The following is a 25,588-nucleotide window of genomic DNA, read 5'->3' as shown; positions in this document are numbered from 1 at the left end:
ATTTGCAGATGATATTTTATTGTACCTGATAAAAGCAGAAAAGGACCTCTCAGTGTTATGGAACATTGAGACAGTTTCAAGTGTTTTCAGGATATAAAATTAATGAAGATAAAACAAAGGCTATAGCTGTAAACTGTGTACCCACACATGACTTGGTCCAACAAATACTTCTATTTATGGGGACATGATAAAATTAAATGTTTATGAGTATGGATTAAAAAGGATTCTGTTGTGGCAGCTAAAGATATGTGGAATGAGACTAAAAAATAGATAATATAAAAAACAAGACACTAGAAGCAAGGTGGTTTAAGATTACCTGATTTGAACAGATATTTAGAGCTATGCAGTTAAGACTTGTATACATAGCGCAAGGAGAAAGCTATAATTCAGAGTGGAAAGGGATAATGATAAACCTGGGGGAAATTCAAGAAATAAGGATAGAGTGGTATTTTGGATGCAGATTCCCCTTGAAGGGAATAACAACAGCTGTACAGAATCTTATTTACATAAAGTAGCCAAAAGTACTCTTAAGAACTAAACCAACACAAGAATGGAGAAAGGAGATTTTGCCACTAGAGATAACTGTAATTAGGGATACAGAGAATAGGTAAGAGGGGGCTGGAATTTATTGGAGCAACTTGACAAAGGAATGAAGGTATTGGGATCCAGGGTTCCTGTCAGAAGAACGAAGATGCATTATGTCAAATGCATCTTCATCGAACTGTAAAGGTCGAAAACGCAAAACGACGAAGCGGCTTTTAAGCGAATTCTTTCCCTGGGAAAGAAGTCGCTTGGCCGCTTCCGTCACTTTGCCATTTTCGGCACTGTAGTGCGATATCGGAGTTGGTATATTTAAGTGGGGAGGTGTGGAGGGCAAAGGCCCCCACTTAAAATAGTGTTTAGTGGGGTTTTTTTGTGAACAGCAAATTTTTTCCCTGGGAAAAAATTTGCTGTTCTGGCTGTTCGGTCTTTTTTGTTTTTGTTCTTTTGTGGTCGATATAACAGCTTTCGATTTTTTGATCGTTCGCTGTTATAGCATAAACCCAGGATCTAGTAACTGGAGAGGGAAAGGTAATAGAATGAGAAGAGGCCATGAAGACATTTGGATCGCAGGCTAGAGACTACCTTCCCTCTCAGGGATTGATATCCAAGTATAGGCAAAGAGAAAGGGTGAGGGGAATCCTAAGTGAAGATCTGCTCTGGTGGAGTTTTTAGTTGAATCTAAAACAGAAGCTGCTTTTAAAAAGGGATAATTAGCAGTGCATATAAACTGTTGCACAGTAACTACGGAAATCATTCATAGCAGGTTAGAAAAGATTAGGAAGAGAGACTGGAAATGCATTTTACAAGAGAACAATGGGACGGCGTGTATGGCTCCAAGGTATGGAACAAAGTCTAGAAGGATCAAGCAGATTTCAAAAATTTTTCGCCAGGTAGTTGACAAATGTTGGAGGTGTGTTAGGGAGGAAGGAGGTATCTGATGTCAATTGTCATTCGTTCCTCAACTGTTGTGTAGGGCCCAATTCAGCCGCTTCTACTAGCCTGTGCATCACTGAAAGCTGTCAAGCTCCTTCTCTTTCCATAATGCCTTAGTCCCTAACATACCTCAGATCTCTTTTGTTGCCTTAGATTTCAGACATGGTCACTGTTGCAGATCTGGAGTCCTGTAATATTTTGGGTTACAGTCAGTTTAATAACTTTCCTTATTTTATATTTGATATCTTAACATTTTTCTTGTTATATCTTCCTATTTCTAATAGCGTTTCCTCTCTTTTTCCCATTCGAGTACTTGTGTACTTCTGTTTGATCTACTTTTGCTAGTAGTTCTTCTAGTACCTTTGGGTACTTCTATTTTTTTTTTTTTTTTTTATTACCATAGTTGGTATAATTTTAACTGTTTAGTTTAAAAATAATAGTATCTAAAAACTTTATCTTTATCCTTACTTTTTTTATTGGGCTTTGCCTATACTTCTAGTGTAGTTTCCATTTCTCTCCCTTTAGTTATAATGTCAGAGAAGCCTGTGGGTTTCAAAAAATGTATGGCCTGTGACCACAAAATTCCACTGTCAGATGCACATTCAGAATGCATCTATTGCTTAGGCCCCAACACACTTGTGATATTTGTAAGGGTTTTAACCCTAGGGCCATCATAGACCATAAAAACAAGTTAATACTTAGGGGCTTGCTGCCATCTAAATCTTCTGATTCACCAACATCGCCAAAGAAGTCAGAAAAGAGAAATTCCAGAAAACGCTGTCTGGAGTCAACCACCTCATCTGCTCCAAGTTCGGAACTTCCAGGAAAAATGACAAAATCTTTGGATCTGAAGATTCAAAAAGAAAAGTCATCTCAGATCCGATCACCACTCTTGGGTCTAGAACTGATCACTTCCAGGCTGCCATCCCCCTTCTTGGAGCACTCTCCGAGACACCACTATTCAAGGCCGTCATGACTCGCTCTTCGAAAAGTTTGACTGAAGCTGACATGGACAGGATGATGAGGAAATTCCTTTCAACGCAGATACAAATGGAGGTTCTCCCAGCTCTGACCCCATTGGGTCCGGAGATCTTAGCACAAGCTCCCCTTGCTTGCTCCTTCTCTGATCCAACGTATGGGTATCTGTATTGTTGGATCCCAAGGTTCCGAAGTTGTTCACATTTGATCCAAAGAAAAAGGTATCTTCTATTCCCGTGGTGTTTGAGTGGACCGGTCCCGAGTGCCTCAGAGCCGTAGTCCTGTGTCCAGATCAGAGGTGTTGCACTCAGCTCTGAAGTTGTCAGAGCGATCTCCTCCCTTCGGAGCCTTGGTGTTAGTTCCACTCGGACTTCGTCTTCAAGTTCTCTGCCTTTGGGGTGGAGGGAGCTTATGGGCCATAAGCATGTTCTTTTGGAGCCTTCATTTCCTTATTTCCTGTGCATTTGGCATTCGAGGTAGTGGAGAGAGCTTTCTCTCTCCCTAGAGCTCGAACTTCTCCACTTTTTCTGGCTCCGACCAGTCCGGCCCATTTGTGTCTTGAGCATCATTCATCCCTACCACAAGGACAGCCAGCCAGAATGAGCCACCAGGATACCCATCAGAGTATACTGATTTCTTCCGACACTTCTTCAGAACATCCCTCCAAAAAAGTTCCCAAAAAGAAGTGCAAAAGGAGTTGCATAGACTCTCCTCAAGAGTTAGTCACTGAAGATACCAACTTTGAAAATGAGTGGTCCCCAAGATCACCACCTGACGACCTCTTATTTGGAGACATTCTAGAACTCCTAAAACAAGGGAGTAGTTGCTCTCCCATCAGTCCTTCCCAAGATGAGTCTGTATTCCTGGAGGCTTTTGGTGCTGGCCAGTCTACCTCTTAGGTGACTCTGCCTACTGATAAGCTTATTGATTTGATCTCTCAGTCGGTGTGGAAGGCGCCTGACAATGTTGGACCAATATCCAAGAGACCAGACAAGATCCTGGCACCACCTAATGACAGAATCCATTGGAGCAAATTAGTACCAGTTGATACTGGGGCTGTAACAGCAGCCACCAAGAGGGAACCTGCAAAACATGTAGTCTAGGGCACTGGACAGATTTGGGAAGTGTGTTTATGCTTCATTGACCTTTGCCCTTCAATCACTGATCTACCTGGCACACTTCCCAAGACTCCAGGGGGATGAGATTAAAGAAATTACTAAATCTCTCTGTAGGACCATACCCTCCCAGCCAGAGTGCACTGTCGCCTTGCAGTTGGCTACTCTTCAGTCCATTTCTAATTCATCCATGAGGCTTATCTCTCATGCTGCAGAAGGATGGGCAGGTTCAGGTATTTCCATCAGGAGGCATGGCTGGATGCATTTGTGCGACTTTGCATAACCCTTCAGACCTTTCTTCATCAGTGCTTCCTTTGACGGAAGTTCCCTATTTGGCCCCAAAGTGAAAGATGCTCTCCAGGTGTGAGCAGGAAGGAAAAATGCTGTCTGACTTGGGTGTATGTTTTAAGACCTATCAACAAACCTTTTTTAGAAATCAACAAGGAGGTTGAAAGATGTAGTTCAGGAAATCCCAGTGTTCCTTCAAAGATTCAAGTGGAATGGAAGATGCTGCCCTAGTGGCAGAGACTGTCCAGAAAACCAAGGATCGAGAGATTCCTTCTCTGACAGATCCTACCAGTGCTTCTGGAGGGAGGCCCGACTGTCCATCTCTAGTGTTGGTTGGGGGTTGTTTACCCCTGCATCCAAGAGCCTGGTTAAAAATTACAAAAAATTCATGGGTATCATACCCTTTTCCCAGCCACCTCCTCTCATTTCAAAGAAAATCCCCGATGTTCCACCCAGTCGGAGGGAGGCAGCAGCACTAGAAGTAAACAAGCTGATAGAAAAAAGATTGTCATCCAAGAGGCTGTCTCCAAACCAGAAAGAGTCCAGAACTTACTCAAGATTTTTTTTTAGTGCCAAAAAACAGGGGACTGGAGACCAGTTTTGGATCTCATCAATCTAAATCAGTCAGTTCAGTACACAAAGTTCTGGATGGTCAGGGTGTAGTCCATTCTACCTTTTCTGCACAAGGACAACTGGATGTACTCAGTAGATCTTTAGGATGCATACTATCATTTCAAAATGAACAAATGCGCCAGGAGATATCTTTGCTTCTGGCTGGGGACCAGTCATTACCAATTCAGTGCTCTGCCCTTTGTTTTCACCACAGCCCCCAGATTGTTCACCAAGTGTATGGCAGTAGTGACAGCTCACTTGAGGCTGCAAGGATTCCGAGCGTTTCTGTATCTAGATGACTGGCTCATCACTGCTCCGGCCAGATATCAACTGATACAAGACCGAGATTAAGTACTCCAAATTTGCTCCCATCTAGGTATTTCAATCATTTACAACATATCTCTTTTGGAACCAACTCAGACATTAGAATTAATCAGTACTTCTTTCAAAATGATCACACAAACAGCATTTCTTCCTTTGGCGAGAGTTCAGACTATTCAGTTCCAGGTCAGGAAAATCATCCAAAACTCTTCTCTGTCAACCTGATTAATTCTTCAAGCTTTAGGGTCCATGTCAGCAGCAATCATTATAGTACCATTATCAAGGTACCAATTGAGAATACTAAAATGGACCTTAGCTACTCAGTGGTCCATTCTTTACCACCCTTTGTTCAGTCAGATGAAGATAACTCAAGCTTGCAAAAAATATTTCCTATGGTGGATACAGTCAGGGGCAAGAAGGTCATCCCTTTGTTTTTCTTCAACCCAAGGACATATTGACCATGGGGACCTCCCAGATCAAGTGGGGGGGGGCACTTCCTGGAAAGGACAGTCCAAGGCACATGGTCCCCTGAAGAGGCCAACATACACATTAATGTCCTAGAAATGAGAGTTGTCCTCCTAGCATTGTAGGCCTTCCAAGACACTCTACTTACCGGGACTATTGTGATTCAGATAGACAACATGTCAGTGGTCTGGTATATCAACAAACAAGGGAGAACCAAATATTACTCCCTGTGTTGAGAAGCTTTAAGAATGTGGCAATGGGCGATCTCATCCAGTCGATTTCCGATAGCAATGCACATTCCGTGGAAGTCCAGCGTGATTTCAGACAAGTTAAGCAGGTCTGTTTTAATGCCTCACAAGTGGTCTCTCAACATGAAGGTGGCAGAGAGGATTTTCCATCAAAGAAGTTAACTGTGCGGTGACCTTTTCACATCCCATCAACAAGTGCAGCAGGTTCTTTTACTTCACCCCCCCCCTTCCCGGGGAGTCACCGAGAGATGCTCTTCTTCACGAGTGGCCCACCGGTTTCCTTTGCACTTATCCCCCGGTACCCCTCATCTCCTAATTTCTTCAGAAAGCATCTCAGTTGAAGAGCACAGTAATCCTCATTGCCCTCATAAGATTTGGTTTCCCTTTCTTTGGCCTCATCATCTTCATCCTCTTTGGATCCTAGATCCAACTTCAGACCTTCTCTCACCCAGTAGACTCTATTCATCCAGACATTCCGGCCCTAAAATTGACTGCATGGTTTTTCCACTTCATTTGATTGCTAGACAGCCCAGGCTGTCCTTCCCAGTCTGTCATATTCTTTTGTCATCTCACAAAGCTTCCAACAGAAAACTTTACAGAAGCAAATGGAAAATATTTGATGGGTTATTGTCAATCTCGTCTTTATCCTCACTGATGGGTCATATCCGATCTGTCGGATCCATCCCGGCCTTTACATAAGCTCGAGGTCCTCAGCCAAGTTCATGGGCATTTCTTTCCCTACCCATAATGCAACTGTTCTATAACCCCAGATCTTGTTTGCCGCACAGCGAAGAGGTTCCTGTTAGCTAAGCTCTGGGCTAAATATTCCTAATTACTTACTCTTGAGTCTACTCTACCCTGCTTAAGATACAGGGTAATTTTCTTCCGTCCGTTTTAGTTAGAGGACATTTTTCTCTGCCATTCCTTTCCTTCTGTAATTGTCCATTTTAGTTAGGGGGCAATTTTCTCCCCTTATCTTTCCCTCCTCTAATCGTCCGTTTAAGTTAGAGGACGACTTTCTTTTTGTGTTTAAAAAAAAAAAAAAAAAAGATTTTTCTCTTATCACTTCCTGTTCCCTTTTACTCAGTAATTTTGTGTGTGTATGTGAGTTTTTAGGTGATTGTCTCAGAAACGAGAGGGAAAACCGTTAGGTTTCAAAAAATTTAAAAAATGCGGAAAGAAGATGCCTCTTAGCGATTCTCACATTCTCTGTGTTTATTGCCTGGGGCTCTTCACCTACAAGTGAATTGTTCCATATGTCATTGACTTAACCAAAGAATGCTTATGGAGTGTAAAAACAAGTTGATTTTGAGGGTTTACTAAAAACCCCCTTTTCAGAGGCTATTTCTTCAGAGTCTTCAAAATCCCTGGACAAGACTTCCAAGAGGACATATTTGGCTCCAAAAGATTCTTCGTATCCAAGACCCAAAACTCTTTGAGATTGTATTCCTCCAGTATCCTTGGAGTCAACAGTTACCACTACTAGATCCAAGACTACATCAGAGCCGACAGATTCTTCAGCTCCGACATCTTCTCTGTCAACACATGCTCCACATCTGAGCCGATCACCTTCATTTGAGCCAGTGACTTCACCATCTTTTTCTGCTAGGTCTACCAGGAGCTTATCTGATGAAGGCATGGATAGGATTGTGCAGAGGTTGCTGAAGACTCTGGCCCTGGCCAAACTTCTGTTGGATGCGAGCCAAAAGGAATTGGGTCAGACACAATCAATCTCCATGGTTACTGTTCCTCCTCCGATCCTTACCTTGATTTCGAAGCTGGAAGATTCCGATCTCCAGATCGTGACTGTGTCGGCTCCAGGATCATCGGTTTCCTCGGAGCAGACATTCTCCCAGAGTGTTTTCCTCCATTTGGAGCAGGGTGCCTCTAGGAGCCAAAACTCCCTGGTCGGATCCTCGGAGCCAGCTCGGATCTCTCTGGATCTGACTCTGCCTCTCGGGGCTTTAGTGCGGGTGAGTTCTGCTCCTACCTCGACCTCGGAGCTTCTGTCGCTGTTTCTGGGGATGTCTTCAGCTCCAACATCTTCTTTGTTGGGTCCGGGGGAGTCCTTGGGGAGAGGGCAGTCTGCCTTTGAGGTTATGAGGAGGCTGATGACTCCTACCAAGTCTAAGGCACATCCTTCATTGGATCTTCCTCCCTCTATACGACAGTTGTCTTTGTCCTGTCAGGTAACCCTTCCACAGGATAGCAGAGACCCCAGGCCTCAGGTTGTCCACCAAGGGACTCCCCCCTCAGCTGAAACCTCCCCAAAGCTTCCCACCGAGGAGGTCCCTTAGGAGAAGACCTGCAAGAGGAAGAACCGTGACTCCCCAAAGGAGTTTTATCACATCAGACACTGACCTCATGGTCACCTCCTGATGATGTCTCCTTTGGAGACATCCTGGAATTAAGACAGAGAGCTGACTGGCAGTCCAACCACCCCCCCCCCCCCCCCCCCGTCTGCTGAGGAGTCAGTTTACCTGAAAGCTTTTGGGTCTCGCCCTTCCTCCTCTTGGGTGATTCCGCTGACAAGCTTATGGATTTAATCTCTAGGAAGGCTTGGGAGATCCCAGATTCCATAGAGCCTACTCCTGGAAGGCCAAATAAGTTCATTACAGCATGTAAAGACAAAGGGTTTCTTATTAAAGGAGTTGCAGTTGATGCCATGTTTGTGGCAGCAGCTACTAAAAAGGAGCTGTCCAAGACCAGCTCCTCTATCCATCCCCCTAATAAAGACTCTAGGACTATGGATAGATATGGGAAGCGAGTGTGTTCATCAGCGACCTTTGCTCTTCAGTCCCTGAACTACCTTACCCATTTCACTAGGCTACAGAGTGACCTGTTAAAGAAACTCATAGACTCCCTCCAAGGAGTTGTAGCTGATGCAGTAGCAGATAAAGTTAATGCTCCACTTGCCACTCTCAGTTTTGTAGTAAACTCTTCCATGAGGCTCATATCCTATGCTGCAGATGGAACGAGTAGAGCTGGTGGTTCAGGTATTGCTCTTCGGAGATGTGAATTTGTGACTTCGTGGAGCCCTTCAAGTCTACCTTTGTTGGCACCCCTTTTAACAGCTCCTCTCTTTTTGGTCTGAAAGTAAAAGAAACTCGCACCAGGTGTGAACAAGAAGGCAAGACCTTGTCTGCCATTGGAATACGTTTTTCTGCGCCCACCAAACCTTTTCCAAAGGGTCAAAGGAGTAGTGGGAAAATGTGGTTCAGAAAATCCCACAGGTCTTTCCATGACACATATGGTAAGAGTTCCCCCAGGGGCAGAGGGGGAAACAATAATGGTAGATGCCGATCTTGCAGCAGAGGAGTCCGCATAGCCAGGGCTCCAGAGAATCTTTCTTTGGAGGGCCCTGTCAGCATTCCTGAAGGAGTGCCGTATTGCTCACCTCTGGAGGCAGTTGAGGGTCATTTGTCTCTGCACCAAGAAACCTGGCAAAGCATCACAACTGACAGTTTGGCTGCTCCTTTTCCCATGATAGCTAGGTTTCCTCGACTTTCTTCTCCAGTAAAACACATTTGCTTTTCTCCCATAAGAACTGTACTTGAAAAGTGTACAAAAGTAAATGGCAGAGTTCTTTGGCCTGGTCTAATCTTAATAACATAGGTCCTTTTACAGCTCCTTTGCATTCTATTCAGGAATTTTTAGCTAAATTATTCAGTGAGGGAGCTGCTGGAGTGACTATTAGGGTTCAGCTATCCGCCATCAATAATTTTCACATAGGAGACAATGGTACTGCTATAATTTCACACAAACTTTGTAAAGCATTCCTCAAAGGTACATTCTTAATCTACCCTCCTTACAGGAACTCTATTCCACCTTGGGATTTGAATTTTGTATTGTCAAAGGTTGTTTACCCACCTTTCTAACCTTCTGCTACATCTGACTTGAAATTCTTATCATGGAAGACTCTTCTTTTAATAGCTGTACAGGCACTATCTTCCAGTTTCTCTAAGAACAAACCCTTCCTTTTTACCTAAAGTTGTTTCGGAAATAGACCTCAACCAGTCTGGTGAATTACCAGTATTCTTTCCGAACTTTCAAAACAGAGTAGAGTACTCTCTCCACCTTTTAGATGTCCATAGACAGTTACGTTTCTATTTGCACAGGACATCACAATTCAAAAAGTCAGATCAGCTCTTTGTCTCTTTTTCAGACATTAGTAAAGGCCAACTAGTTTCTAAAGTAAAACTATCTGATTGGCTATCACAATGTATATCTTTCATATACAGCTCTAACCACAAGACTATTCCAAATCCAATCAAGGCTCATTCTACCAGGTCAGTAGCCACTTCAGCAGCTTTACAAGCCAGATTACCCTTAGACAGCATTTGTGCTGCAGCTACATGGGCTAAACCACATACCTTTATCGCTCATTACAAATTGGATTTGGCCTCTAGGAGTAGAGTATCCTTTGGTTCTGAGGAATAGTCTCCCATGAGCCACCCAAGAATTAGGCAGCTAGGGACACGGCCCCATTAGTGAGAATAAAGACGAGATTGACAACAACACATAAAGAAGTTATGTTCTTTCTGTAACATTTTGTGTGTGTTGTCCATCTCGTCCTTTATTCGTACAACCCACCCACAATTCTCTCCTGATAAACCAAGTAGCTCTCCCCCAAGCTTGGCTGAGGACCTCGAGCTTATGTAAAGGCCGAGACTGATTGGATCTGACCCATTAGTGAGAATAAAGGACAAGATGGACAACACACATGGAATGTTATGGTAAGAACAAAACTTCTTTTTTGGGGGGCAGAAGAGAACTCATTAGATCCCTTTTCTGCTCTTGTATTTAAAGTTCTGGAATTTCTAGCATCAGTCTTCAGTGAAGGAGCTAGCTGTTCTACCATTAAAGTGTAATTAGCTGCCATCTCCAGCTTTCATGTTGGAATAGATAATTCATCTCTAGCATCTTCCAAACTTTGTTGAGCCTTTTTAAGAGTAACTCTTTACCTAAGACCTCCTATTAAAGACCTTACTCCCCCTTGTGACTTAAATGTAGTATTGCAAGCTCTACCCAGTCTCCATTTCAACCTTCAGCTAAATCAGAACTAAAATATTTAATACCTATATTTTTAGTAGCAATTACCTCTGTCAGGAAGGTTTCTGAATTGCAGGTCTTGTCTTTTAATCCTCCTTACTTGATTTTTCATAAAGGCAGAGTATCCTTAAGAACCAACTCTTCCTTTCCACCTAAGGTGGTGTCAGATTCTAATTTGAATCAGACTATCAGCTTTCCAAACTTCCTTCCAAATTTTTCAAATAAAGGAGAATACATTCATAGACAATAACATTTTACTTGCATAGAACGAAAGATTTTAGAAAAACAGAACAACTGCTTATTTGGGAGGGTGGCCTAATGGTTAAAGTGTTTGCCTTACAAACACAAGGTGCAGGGTTTGAGTCTCACAAGGGATAATTGGCTAGGCTTAAAATGGCTCACAAGGGCAGTTAGCTTAGTACTGATCTATGAACCTATGAATCTTTTTTTGGATTCAGAATTGGGCAAATCAATCTCTAAAGTAACAATAGCTAAATGTTTAACAGATTGTATTACCTTTGTTTATAATAACTTGGGCATATCCTTACCCAAACCACCAAGAGCACAATCCACAAGATCTATGGTTACTTTTTTGCCTAGAGCTTCTCTAGATGATATTTGTGCAGCTACAACTTGGGCCAGTACTCATACTTTTTATTGTTCATTACAAATCAGATCTGGACTCTAGGGGCAGAGCAGCTTTTGATTCAATGGTACTCAGAAATATCCTTCCTTAGAGTCCTCCTGGGGTTTAGGTAGCTGAGGACTCTGTCCCAAAAGTACAGGAACAAATGAAAATTGACATCAGATAAAGCAGTTATGTACTCACCATAACATTCCATCTGTGTTGTCCATTTTCATTCTTCCTCAACTACCCTCCCACCAACTCCCTCTTAGTCATTCTTTTGGATGCATCAAAGACATTGAAGGAACTTTTTTTTTTTTTAAACAAGAAACATCTTTATTAAATTATCATGTATGACATAGGCAATCTTACGTTTATATAAAGAAAAATAAATCCTACTGACACAATTTCAGTTGCAAACATTATACATTACAATCCATGCTGACACAACTGTAGCCGCAAACGTTATGTATCACTTGTAATATATTCAGTCATTATCAGTCAACTGTTGCATAGCTCATTCAATTCCTGCCTTCTTTTAAACCTCGTTCCTTCTCTGCATTTATTGATCCTGCACTTCCCATTTTTTCTTATGTAATTTCTCCTACTTTTTTCTAAAGTTCCCAATTCCAGTTTTATCTCTGTTATTATCTTCACTACTTCTAGTATAGTTGGTTTACACTTTGATTTCCATTTTCTAGTAATTGCTTTTTGGCAGCCATTTTATTTAGACTCAGCAAGGCCTTACTATGTCTAGGCAATTCCGATTCTGTATCATAGCTCAAAAAAAATATTTTTCTTAGTTACACCAGTTTACTTACCCAGGCATGTCCAACACAGCAGTCTGCAGGGAATCTTTAAAGTCTTCCAACTCATTACACTCCCAGAAAATATGTCTCCAAGTACCTCTTTCTTCCCCATCACACCTCCAACATTTACTGTCTACCTGATGAAAAATTCTTTGGAGTCTACTTGGGGTATAAAAATACCTATGTAAGCACTTCCAAGCAAAGATCCTAAATCTTCTAGACTTTGTTGCATATTTGAGAGACATACATATATCCCCCCATTGTTTCTTTGTGAATCGCTTATCCAGTCTCTGTTCCCAATCCTTTATAGCCTCATTGATTCTTATAGTTAGCATGCAATATTGTATATACTCTACTAATTATTTCTTTCTTAATAGCAACTTCTATTCTAGATTCTTCTAAAAATTCTACCAGTACTGGTCTTTCATTTAGGACCCCTCTATTTCTTTTTCTTTGCCTATACTCTGATATCAATCCTTGATAGGGAAGGCAGTCTCTAAACTACAGTACAAATAAGTTCTTGACGTCTTCCCATTTTATTACATTTCCCTCTCCAGTTAATTTCTCCTAAAACCTTGATTCCTTTGCCAGTTTTCTCCAATAAATTCCAGCCCCCTCTTGCCTATTGTCTGTATCCGTAATAGAAGTCATCTCTGTCAGCAGAATCTTTCTCCATTCCCTTCCCATGTTAGCTTAGTGCTTAGAATATTTCTACTTTATGAATATAATTTTCTTTATAATTATTGTTATTTTTAAAGGTCTGCATCCAAAATCCCAGTCTCTCGTTGTTTCTTGAGCTTTCCCCTGACACTGAAGGAACCTTGTTCCTTTCTTTGAGTCTCAGTTTTTTGCTAGTTACCTTAATATTTTTATTGATATAAAGGGCAGCAAACAAGATCTGAGGTATGTTAGGAACTAGAGCATTATGGGAAAGGGAGGAACTCGAGAGCTTTCTGTGATCCATAAGCTACTAGAAGTGGCCAAGTCGGATCTGAGAAGAGTTGAGGAAGAATGAAAATGGACAACACAGATGGAACGTTATGGTGAGTACATAACTTCTTAATTTTAGGAATGTAATGAATTGGCTGATTTTAAAGATTCCCTACAGAGTTAGTACTCTGTTAGGAATATCGGGCAAGCAAATGACTGTAACTAAGGAAATTTATTTTTTGTGCTGGGACACATGATCTGAATTGCCCAGACATCATAAGGCCTTGTTAAGTTTAATTTTGTTGCCTGACAAAAACAAACAGTTGCTAGAAAGTGGAATTTAAAGTGAAAGCAACTAAATATTTGAAGTATCGGAGGTTATAAAGGAGACTTACCTGGAAGAGCAATCTTTAGAAAGCAGAAGGAAGAAATTACATTAAAATAATTGGATGTTCTGGAGGAATGAAATTGTAAGTACTCGCTACTATGGGTAATGTGATCAGCTAACTCTGACCTCTTGTAGACTGACACCCCATGTGATCTCTGATTTCTTCCACTGGGGATTCTACAGTGGAGAGTGTGCCTTTCACATATGACCCACTTCAGTCACCCCCCCAGCCAAGGGGAGATGAGAAGGGTTAAGTCTCATCAATTCAGTCTTCCCCTGTGCCAGCTCCAATAAACTTCTGGGCCACTAATCAAACTCATATCACCATGGTCATAGTTAGGGCTTTACCATGCTGTGCCAGCATTGCCATCTGAAAAGGTAAGTGAAAAAACTGTATCAAAATTCTTTAAGAAGCTCAAAGAGACAGAACAGTGCAGTCAGTGAAGGAGTCTTTTCACTCTCTTGCCTTCAGGTACAGCAGAAAATACCCCACAAAACAGTGGGCCTTTTACCATAAACAGTGTATAACTTTTGAAAAGTGGTAGCAGTCTGGGAAGGGCAGAGTGGGCTGATGCAGGCAGAAAGACATGGGGCAGCAGTATAGGTCTCCACCAGGTAGTGAAAGAAGGTCACAATATTGACTGTGCAAACCTATCTCCAGCTTCATGTCTGGGTGGGGCATCACTTTAAGTAGAGCTGGTTTGACCTAGGCTCAGACCTTTGAGTAAGGGAGATTGTCTACACATTACTAAATAGAAATTAGTGAAATTTCCCCATTCCTCAGCATATGCCCCTACCATACAGTCAGATTAAACTAGCTATTCTCAGTTTAGAGTGACTCCTTATTTGTGAGGGCATAAAGGTTTCTGTTAGTAACTATATTTCTTATCACTGAAGGATAGGTCCTTGTGACATCCTAGACGGTCAGGCCAAAAAATTCTTGTCTATAAATTCAGAATGCTCATGCTGCAAGCCCTGCTTCCTTTTCTACTTAAAAAGGACATGAAGGACACCTACCCTATCCATCTGAATTTGCAAGGATGGCAGGCAGGGCTTCAAATTCTTGGTGGATGAGCGGATGGGGGTGGCAGTCATTACCAGTTTATTTCTTTTCCATTTGGCTTGATCAGCTATTTTCTTACTTCATTTCCATTGTTTGCGTGTCTTAGGACAAGGGCAATTCCGTCTGTCCTTTTTTCCAGGCTTTTTCAGGGTTGGAGTTTAAGACATTCCTGAGGTATATCACCTTTAGTTTAATCAACCTGAGAATTTCACTCAACATACAAAAGTTCTGCCACCCTCTGCTTAACCCGTATGTGAGATAAATCACAGTTAATTTTCAAGAATATAGATTCCAGCTTCCTACAGGACCTTCTTTATTAAGGCTTTTGATGCCAGAGGGGGCAAGGCACCCAAGGCATAAGAGAAAAACCCTGTTCTTACATCATTTGTTCACTCTGATTGCCCAGAAGAGCTACCTGACACTCAGGGTAACGTGAAAGCACTAGATCATGTCATCCCCAATCTTAATTGTTCTCCTAGCAAAGCTTTGCATGAGGAAAATTCATTAGCGTCTCTCAAACTTTTAGGATAGCAATTGTCAGCTCTTTCAGTAGCACATTCCCCTTAATTTCCCTTATCAGGAAGGAGTTTTGATGGTGAATATGGTAGAGCCAATCATTCCAGGACCACCTTTACAATTCCAGGGCCACCTTCATCCCTGACAACAGCCCCATCAGTTTATGCCTGGTAGGATGAAATGAGGGACAAAAAGATGCACAAGGAATGGTCACAAAAGCTATGTCTAGGCATATACATTTGAAAGAGATGATGGCCATAATTTATTCACTGCACACTTTCACATCAATTCTTCATTAAGGCACCGTGAAGACAGTGACTGAGAATACCATGGTGATGTGGTTTAGCAACAGGCAAGGGGACACTTGCTCTTAACCACTGTGCATATTGGCTATGATAGCATGGGAACTGACTTGGAGAAAATTCCATATTTCCAAGTGATCTACTTAATTAGTGAGAAGAATATAGTGGCAGACTGCCTGATCAGGTCCTTGAGCAACCTTTACAAGTTACAGTTGGACAGAAAAGGTCCTTGAGATCATAGTGAAGAAGTGGGGAACTTCAACAGTAGACATTTATATTTCTTAGAATAACCATCCGGTTAAGAATTTATTTTCTATGAATTTAGGTAGACACAGCATTTTTTTTGTCTCCTTCACTCTTAAGAGGGAAGGGAATCACAGTTTTTAAGCCTTTTGCAGCTAGACTACAGACTCCATGATATTTTGCCATCAGGTGGCAGGCTGTCCATTAGAAAATATTTATGCCAAAGGCATCTTCTGTTTACTTTAAAAATGACTATGTTGCAGACATTTTGTGACATGTCCACTTTATCCACTAGGTTTGCTTTTCCTCAACCATTATTGTCTCAGCTGGAGCTTTAGGGTTTGGACTTATTTGGTATATCCCTCTACTTTTTCTAAATCTTGATCCTTGATTTGTCCTCCATCTGCTTCTGCGCTGGTAGTTGTATGCTTTGTATACATATTTGTCATTGTCTTGTCAAGGAAGGGTACCTTTTCTGAGATGGGACCTTCCTGGATGGGTTGCATATACACTCCCATCATCCCGATATGCTTGGATAGCCTCGACATCCATCCTGAGCCTGTGGAAGAAATAAGCTTGAGAACCCTCCTTGGTGAATCCTGCAGTTTTGTGCATCATTTCCCACCATTCAGCATTCAGAATTAGTTTTTGAAAGTTTCTGTCCTCTGGTGATGGATGCACTCATGTAACATCTCATGTTAACTACATAAGCATAATTATTCCTCACATACCTCTCAGTTGCTATGATTTATGCAGAGCACTATGATTTTAGCCATCAGATTTGGCTTTGCTCTTCCTAGATTTACTGATGTTCTTCATGAAGGCAGCCCTTTTTTATGGGTACATACCTTATTAAATAAGTAAACTAAGCCTTTACAAAGATTTTCTATCACTAAGTATATAGGGTCTAGCAAATAAAGATATTCTACGGTGAAAATTAAGGAAGTGCTTCTTTTTTTAAACCTCTATTATCATTTTTAAAGGTAGGTGCTGTCATTTTTAATGATCTGAGATTAATATGTATGGTCCCCCATGCCTGCCAGGTTTTTCCTGCTTAAACATGTCATCCCTCCGTCCTTACTACCATCAGTAAAATCATCATCATATGCCCATTTGGATTTTCTCTGGTATTTCCAAATTTAAGAAGAGTGATAAAAGAATGTTCATTCTTTCAGTGATTAAAGGCTCCCTTAAAGCATCTGGTTGGTAGGCTTGTGTTTCAATTGATAATATGACTGAAATGGTTAATGCGTGGGCTTGCATATAGTTGGGTCTCCATTTTGTAGGACCTGGTCTTTCTCAGGTGCAGGTATCATTTCCAAATGTCTGTGTTTCAGTACTAGTTGCACTGTGAGCTTAAGGCCAGGAAGAGGTGCAGATTTCTTGCACTCTACCCTTGGCGTATGTATGGTCATGGTTGTGTGCCCCTTGGCATAACTCCACATGACCCATACACACCAGTCTCCCACTAATGCAATTGCTGGTGTAGTTTGTCTTCTAGAGCCAGTTGGCTGTTTGCTCATGACTATAAGGAGTGCACTATTTGAAAGTCATTCATCCATGAAACCTTGAGAAGTCGTTTAGCTTCTCTGTATATCTGATTAGAAAGACTGAGATCAAAAAAGCTTGCATGGAGTACGATGGCCTCTGAGTCTTCCCAGCAAACTGTCGGTTGGCAGTCACTCGAGAGGCTTAAGAAGTCAAAGCCTGATGACTTGTCCTGTCACACCTGGATGTCAGTGCTGTGGTGTTTGATAAGCCCTCAAACCACCTGGTGTTTGATGCTGCTACTACTGTTGCAACCCAGTTGGAGATCAGTAAGGCTCAGTCTGTAGGCACATTTGGCACAGTCTGTTAGATGGCCAGTATGGCTTTGAAGGGGGGAACCATGGCTAATCTACTCTGAGGGACCAGAAGATATACCTCAAATCTTTGCCCAAGAGGAAGTTTCCAGTATCCTTATAGATGTATGCCAAGGGTTGAATGTCACCAAGAAGAAACAGAAAACTAAGCACTCTTCTCCTTCAGCTCCTTCTACAAAAGAGTGGTAATGATTTTTCTCAAATATTTCTTCAACTCTTTCTTCTCCTGTGTCCTCTTCCCATTATAAGAGGGTTAGTGAATCTTCTGAAGAACAGGCATCTGAGTCAGAGGTGGAGTCCTTGGTTAATTCCTCACAGATCCACTGTCCTGTTGGTTTTGAGTCAAAGGATGAAGATACTGTCTCTTGAACATTTTTCTTTTGGGGGACCTTGTTTTGTAAATGATGCAACATTATCATTGAGAAGGAAGAGAGTCTGATTTACAAGGGAGATGTGACCTGTCATATGCAGGACTTCCCAAGCTTTCAGTAGTTCTTCTGTGTTAAGAGGCCTCCGAACCCAGAATTGCAACCTCCAGCACCCAAAAAAAAAAAAATGATAGGTTTTATAAAGTCCCTGTTACTGTCATGTTTCTGTACAAAAATCCTTCCTGAGATCCAGTAGCATTTTCTACAGAATCAAATAAATCTACTAAACTGCCCCATCTACTAATCCTCTGCCTAATGGCAAAGACCATAGGGCTATGGACAGGCATGGAAACAAAGTTTGTATGTATTCTTATGCCTCAGCTGTGGCTTCTACTCAAGTCCTCTTCACTGGAAATCAGCTGTGCTATTTCCACTGCTCTGTCTCCCTACCTTTTGTGCAACTTTGCATTTATTTTGCTCTGTTACTGAGTAAAATATCAATATATTCCTGTTTTGTCTTTGTATATATGTATGTATGTGTGTGTGTGTGTGTGTGTGTGTGTGTGTGTGTGTGTATATATATATATATATATATAAATATATATATATATATATATATATATCTATATATACACACCTATACATATGTTTGTGCATCTTCAAGCAGTGTGTGTTTTATCTTTATAACATTTTCTTGCATTGTTTTCATAACAGTTGGTAACATTCACATTATAGGTATGAAGGTTATCTCCACAGTCCTGTGTTATAAGTGGGATTAAGCCACTCAGGCATCCTTGACATCAAAACAAACCGATGATAAAATAAAAAAGAGTTAACATGAGGAAGTCTTGTGAAGATGGGTGTGGGGTTAGTGGCGTATTTCTAGGATATGACTCTGTTGAATTCCTTAGAAAGCTGGGAATGGCAGGTAGAAAAATGTTATGACTATACAATGTGAACCTCATAATGGTGTAGAATTATAGTTTGAATTCAGAATTGCTCAGTATTGGAAAATGGGTTTCTTGCAAGCATCTTTAGAAGAGAAAGGTGCATTTATAGCATCTAACTATTTATATTCATAGGAGAGAAACAGAAGAAAATGGAAGTGAATACATTTATTTATTTATTTTTTTATTTATTTAACATTTGTTTACCGGGAAAGTCTGACTTGGAACAAAAGCAATTTTCAGCAGAGGCACAGGGAGAAATGCTTCAAATGCATGTCTTTGTGATGTGGAAGAAAACTGGAGTACCCGGAGGAAACCCACACAAATGCAGGGAGGACATACAGACTCTCCACAGAAGGCACCTCAGCCGAAAATCGAACAGGAGAACCTCTAGCTGTGAGGCGACATCTCTACCACTGCGCCACCAATATGATTTGTTAAATGTATATAAAGTATTACTGGACCAGGTTGCATTATAGCAGGACTGCATTCCCAAAGCAGTGGTGAATTTGGAAAAAAAGTTAATACTGGCTTGATGTTGATTATGCCAGTTTAGACGATGCATGTGGAAATGCAAAATAGTGTTTTGATTTCAGTCTTTTAACTTGCTTTAAAACTAGTTTTAGCATTCATGTAAAACAACACTCCAGTTAAAGTAGTTATTATATAATGATTTTTTTGCACAGGTTGACCTTTCAAGATCTTGTTTACTAGAAACTAAGGAAAGCATACTTTTAGAACCAAACCTGGATGACAAAAAGTGGAGATTATCGCTTTCCAATGGAAAAGAAGTGTGGTAAGTGGAAGAGAAAAGTGATTATTGCTGAGTAGTGGGTATGGACATTGTTCAGGCTACAAGTGCTTATAGGAAAATGTATTTTGTGAGCCTGGCTTTGTGGTGTTCATAGGTTGTTACTAGGCTAATGACCATTAGGGCCCTTACAAGCCTAGCTACACATCCCAAACCATGTGGGTCCCGAGTAATTTTCGCAGTTAGAAACGTATGTGGGCATTCCAGCGGTTGCAAGTGTCTGGTTAGATGCATACTAAACGAGGCATTTTATTCAATGATAGGCCTGATAAAGGCTGAGTAAAGTGGTTATATAACTTCCTTGGACTTAGATGCATACCTTTACCTATAAGTTAGGCAACATAAAATTATTTTCTTGTCTTAGGTATGTGCTCGTCAAAGGCCAGATTGCTTTCTACATATGTTCTCAGATCCCTTACTCTAAGCTCTTAGGGTCTTGACTTAGGGGCATTTTATTGATGGACTAATTAACTTGCAGACAGTTTACCAAAGGGCATTATTAATGTATTTTTGGCATTACTTTTTGCCATGGCTTTGGCACCAGTCATTTGTCTGTGTTAAACCCACTCACAGGATGTTGGTGTCTTGTGGGGAATGTATAATATCTCCCAGTTTACAGTCATCCATGAACTTTGTGTGCCAGGGGCCTTGAACTTCATCCTTAACTTTGGTGAAGTAGATGCCAAACAGGAGCGGGCCCAGCACAGAGTCCTGAGGTACTCCGCTGATGACTGGTCTCTTGGTGGAGGTGGTTTCAGCAATCCTGACCTCTTGGGTCCTGTTTGTGAGCCAGCAGCCAATCATGCGAGTTATGTAAGATTTTACACCTAGTTTAAACAGCTTGTCAACAATACTTGAGTGAAGTATTTTATCGAATGCCTTAACCAGGTCAAGATATGCAGCATGTTAAATAAAAGGTAGTAAACTGGAGCCACAAATAGGTAAAATTGTTGTCTTTTAATACACAAATAAAAAGCAAGTTAAAATGTTTGCCTTTCAGGTTCTTCAGGCATGTAAAAACTGATTTCTCTTTACAGTTTAAATATCAGTTAAAAATAATCATGTGACCAGTGTACCTGGTTATGTAAATACCTCGGGTGAAGTTTTAAAGAGACAATACCATTTAGTCCACGGGGAAACTGTGCCCTGAATCTAAGAATCCATTTAAGTTCTTTTTCAGTTAACATAAAAATATCACCACCCCTTAGTGCTTCAAAACCATAAACTTAAAAATGTATGTGAGTTGTCCGTCTCCGTAATATGTTTATAAAGTGCATTAGTGATAACAGATCTGTTTATTTCTGATAAATGATGTCTGATTCTCTCTCTGAATCTCTGGTTGGTTTTCCCTGTGTAATATGCCTCACATTTGTTACATGTTGCAAAGTATACCAGATTACGAGTGTTGCAGTTACCATATGCTTTAAGAACAAAAGTCATACCATAAACAGGATGCACAATAGATTTCTCTGTTTATGTGAAAGAACAAAACAGTTATTACATTTATGAGTTCCTTGTTTGTTACTGTGAAAAAGAAACTTAGTAGTTGGTTCTTTGTAACATGGTCTCTGTTTTAGATGGGTATTTCTTTTGTAGCAAAACATCAGATTATCTTTGATTTTGTTACTGAGTTCAGGTATATCAGTGAGTAAAAAGTAATATTTACTCCATATATTTTTAATCAATGATGTATTACTATTGTATGTAAGAATATACCTGCATATGTTTTCATCAACTCTTATGATTTCATTTGTTGTACCTCCTTGTTTATTTATATTTTTATAATTTCTTCATCGTTGTTTTCATAAAATAGAGGTCTACACGAGCTGTCTCACTTATTTAGAGTGTCCTCCTTTGTTCTCAACATGCTTTTATCAACATAGCCTCTTTTTTATAAAGTCTTACACAGCTGTACCTAATTGGTGCGTCGTTGTGGTGTCTGTATCTAATCTTGATATTCACTGAAATTGATGTTTGACAATATTGTTTTAAATGAAGGGCAGATGCATGCTGGTGAGATGTAATTGTGTGTTTGCTTTTACCGGTTTCTTATACAGGGATGTTTCTGTCTGTCCTTTCTCATTCATTGCCACTGTGGTATTGTTAGGAAAATGTATAACTGCAATGCAATATGTAGGCTTAGTGTATTAAAATGTATAACTGCAATATGCAGGTTTAGTGTATTAAGGGTTAAAAGGAGTTAATACATTTATTCTGCTTATTCTGTGTGAAAATATGCAGCTGCTAGAAGCTCTGAAAAGAGAACAATGGATGTCTGTAAATCCACCATGGTCAGCAGAAAGTGTATTGAGGGCCAGGACTGTACCTTGAATTTATCATATCAGAACTAGAGAAAGAATTGTGAGAAACTAAGGGAAGCTGAAACAAACTCAAGGCCAGGTTGTTTTTCTCAAAAAACATGTTTTTGCAAGACAGCAATTATTTGACCATGTCAGCAGCAAATCTAATAATAGCATCTTTCTGTGAACTTGTAGAAGACTGTAAGCTGAACTATGGAAAATCAGACAAACCTTGTACCTACATGCTTTGTCTCCTTGCTGCAAGTAATAAAGGGTGCCTTGCTTGTACCTAACGTGCATTGATCTTTGTGTTTTCCTTTACAGGTATCCAGAAAATTGATGTCCTTGAACAAGCAGCGCATTACTTGTGTGTGAATTTTGAAAGTTTGCTAGGGCAATCCAGTTTTAGATTTCACTGGGGCAGGCACGATCTTTGCGATCATAATGCATAAGCAATCAGTAATGGCCAACAGGGTGCATGTTAGGTGACTTTATAGTCAGGCACACTGATGTCCCACTCACCAGGCTGAACAAGGAGAAAATTACAGTCAGCTGCCTGTCGGGTGCCAGGAACCGCCACATAACGCATGCCCTCAAGTCACTCCACAACAAGTACAAATATGACTCTGTCATTGTCCATGTTGAAGTGAATGACTTGAGACGTACCTCCCTGGACTACATGAAAAGAGACATGGAAGTGCTCTCAGATCATGTGGCCCAGGCAGGTATGACCCTAGCCCTGAGTAACATCCTGCCTTCGCCCAGAATGATACCACAGTACAAGGACAAAATGATTGACTTCAACAATTGGCTAAGCTTCTGGTGTCATTCAAGGGGGATCCAGTATCTGTCTGCCTGGGAAGACATGATCGACAAACCATGATGCTCTCCAGAGATGGTCTGCACCTGTCACCCCTGGGATTCAGGTTATTGGCTAAAGCACTTGCCACCCTTATAGTGCCTTTTTTAGGCAAGGTTCAAAGGACAAAACCACCACTGTAACAGATACAAGCATGCCAAATCTGAAGGTAATGCTAGAAGTCTAAACCTCAAAATGCACTCTCTCGAGGCACTCCTAAAAATGGAGGACATCGATATCTGTGCAGTAACTGAGACCTGGTTCAAGGCTCCAGAGAGCACCCCAGCAATACCAGGCTACAACTCTTACCGCACTTTTCGGCCAATAAACCAAGACCGAAACACTAAAGGTGGAGGAGTGTCCATATTCACACCTCCAGGCTAGTTGCCAAACACAATGCATCTGAAATTCTCCAGGTGCAACTAACACTAGGTAAGACTGCAATCCAAATTGTAGCTTGCTGCAGATCCCCAACCATGCCCCAAGATTCTCACTACACCTTTCTAAACATACTGGAAAATATTAAGATACAACCAAACACCCTAATACTGGGTAATTTCAACTACCCTGCCATTAACTGGGAAAACTACTCGTGTACCAACACCTTTTCCCAACGGTTCTTGGAATTCATAAATTCCATCGCCCTGGATCAACTAATCCATTTTCCCACCAGAGGCTCCAATATCCTAGACCTGGTAATTACCAACATGGGAGATAGATGGTCCACACCAATGGTCACCCCCTCATTGGTCAGGTCTGACCATAAGCAAATCACCCTTGACATCCATATCCCACCCCCATCCCCCAATAAGGAAACCTCCATAAAAAAGCTTCTCCAAAGCCAACTTCATGCTACTCAAGTCAGAAGTGACAAACTTCATGACACCCATGCAGACGGGATCTGAAAGTTCGACTGCTGAATCCTGCACTAAGGCACTGTACGGGTACATCCACTCGTGCATGAATCGTGCCAATCCCAAATAGAACCAAGATGCTTTCCTCCAAAAAAAGTAAGCCAATCTGGTGGTCCCTTGCCATAAACAAACTATACAACAGAAGGAAGAAACCATGCAGAGAAGAGGAAAATCCCAGGATGCAAAAAACTCCCTTACCAGCCTCAGTAAAAAGCTGAGATCCCTCATAAAATCCTCCAAAGCTAGTTACAAAAATAAAATTGCCAAAGATTCCAAAGAGAATGACAAGGCATTCTATAGTTATGTCAAGAATGTAAATGGCAATGCTCAGATCTGCTCTGAGTTACAACAGAATGGCATTAAATATACTGATCCCAAGGATATTGCCAGTATCCTGGAAGATCAATTTAGTGCCAACTTCACCCCCCTCTCACCCCCTAAAGGGTCCATCTCAATACCAAAAGATTGAAAATTCCAGTAATTATAGCCACACAGGTAGAAACCACACTCTCCAAAGCAAGAATACAGCATCCATGGGACCAGATGACATCCTGGGCTGTGTACTACATGAACTTCAAAATTAACTGGCACCTCACCTAAGTGTCATGTTTAATCATAGCCTCACCTCAGGCTTCGTGCCCATTGAGTGGTGCGCAGCTACAGTTATCCCACTCCACAAGGGGGGAATCCACTTTGGATCCCGGGAAATACTGTCCCATCAGTCTGACGAGCCTGATCTGCAAGGGCATGGAACGCATTATCATGGAACTTCTAAACAAAGACATTGGCAACCTTCAAACACTAGACCCCACCCAGTTTGGGTTTGTGAAGGGCTAATCTTGTCTCCTGAACCTGATTGACTTCTTCGAATCAGTCTCCAGAGCTGTGGACGAGGGTAAGGCGGTCCACACAGCTTATCTGGACCTAGCCAAGGCCTTCAACACCATCCCCCACTCTGGAATCACAGATAAACTTACTAAGCTGGGCATAAATCCCTATGTCACTCAGTGGGTTGCCAGCTGGCTTACTGACAGAACCCAGACTGTAAAAGTACCCGACTCCAAAACCAGCTCTAGACAAGTGACAGGTGGAGTACCTCAGAGTTCAGTCTTGGGACCGCTCGTGTTTGGCATCTACTTCTCTGAAGTACAGGCCAACACTAAGGGACTCTGGCTAACAAAGTTCACAGATGACTGCAAACTGGGAGCCATTATCGAATCCCCAAATGATGTAGATATTCTACAAAAGAGCCTTACAGAAACGGATGCTTGGTGCCAGAGCCATGGGCTCAAGCTTAATGCCAAGAAATGTATAGTTATCCCCTTTGGGAAAAACATGTACCCATGAATTACCACACAGGTGGCAGTACACTAAACACCGAAGGTGTGATGAGAGACTTAGGGTCACAGGTGGACAGTGGTCTCACCTTCGATAACTACATTGCCACAACAGTCAGGAAATCCTTCTATGTGGCACACCTCATCACTAAGGGCTTTTCATCCAGAAAAAAGGAGGTCATTGTCCCACTGTACTCATCCCTCATTAGACCCATTATAGAGTACAATGCCGTGTTTGGTATGTACCTCACAAGACATCTGCAGCAGCTGGAAAGGCCGCAGAAATATCTCACTAAAAGAATCACAGACCTAAAGCAGCTGCCCTATGCTGACTGTCTAAAAAAACTCCAGCTATACTCTGTGGCATATCGTCTACTCAGAGGCAAGCTCTGCTTAACATACAAGGCCATGTCAAACCCTGAGCTGTTGGACATGCTCCACGTAAAGAAATTCCAATCCCTTAGAGCTACACGCTCCAAGAATCTGAACCTTGTCATCACAATGAACAAAACATGCTGGATGGATAGGTTCCTGGCCCAGAGACTCCCCATACTCTGGAATAGACTGCCCATACATGTCAAGCAGAGTGCCTCCTTGACCCTCTTCAAAAGGAATCTTGACGATTGGATGGGAGATAGGAAATTCACCCCAGGGATCATGTCAGTCGCCCTGCTAGACAGGGATCCAGGGAAGTAAATATTGTGGGAAGAAATATCCAAGGAATTGTTATGGCTAGGTTTGTATAGGCCCTAGGGCCGA

The 25,588-nt window shown here is 41.5% G+C and overlaps 1 protein-coding gene across 1 annotated transcript in view; it reads left to right on the top strand.

The window, feature by feature from the left end:
- Positions 1-25,588, top strand: part of PHF8 (PHD finger protein 8) — a 3,148,719-nt gene that overhangs the window by 1,721,368 nt on the left and 1,401,763 nt on the right. Inside the window, exon 13 of the mRNA XM_044080095.1 lies at positions 19,295-19,404. Coding sequence (XP_043936030.1) covers positions 19,295-19,404 — 110 coding nt within the window. The remainder of the gene's footprint in view (positions 1-19,294; positions 19,405-25,588) is intronic.

This window comes from Protopterus annectens, chromosome 8.part0 (assembly GCF_019279795.1).
Source record: "Protopterus annectens isolate FY-2018-M chromosome 8.part0, PAN1.0, whole genome shotgun sequence".
Lineage (NCBI taxonomy): Eukaryota > Metazoa > Chordata > Ceratodontiformes > Protopteridae > Protopterus > Protopterus annectens.
The sequence above is the reverse complement of the archived record's forward strand: the minus strand, read 5'-3'. Positions and strand labels throughout refer to the sequence as shown.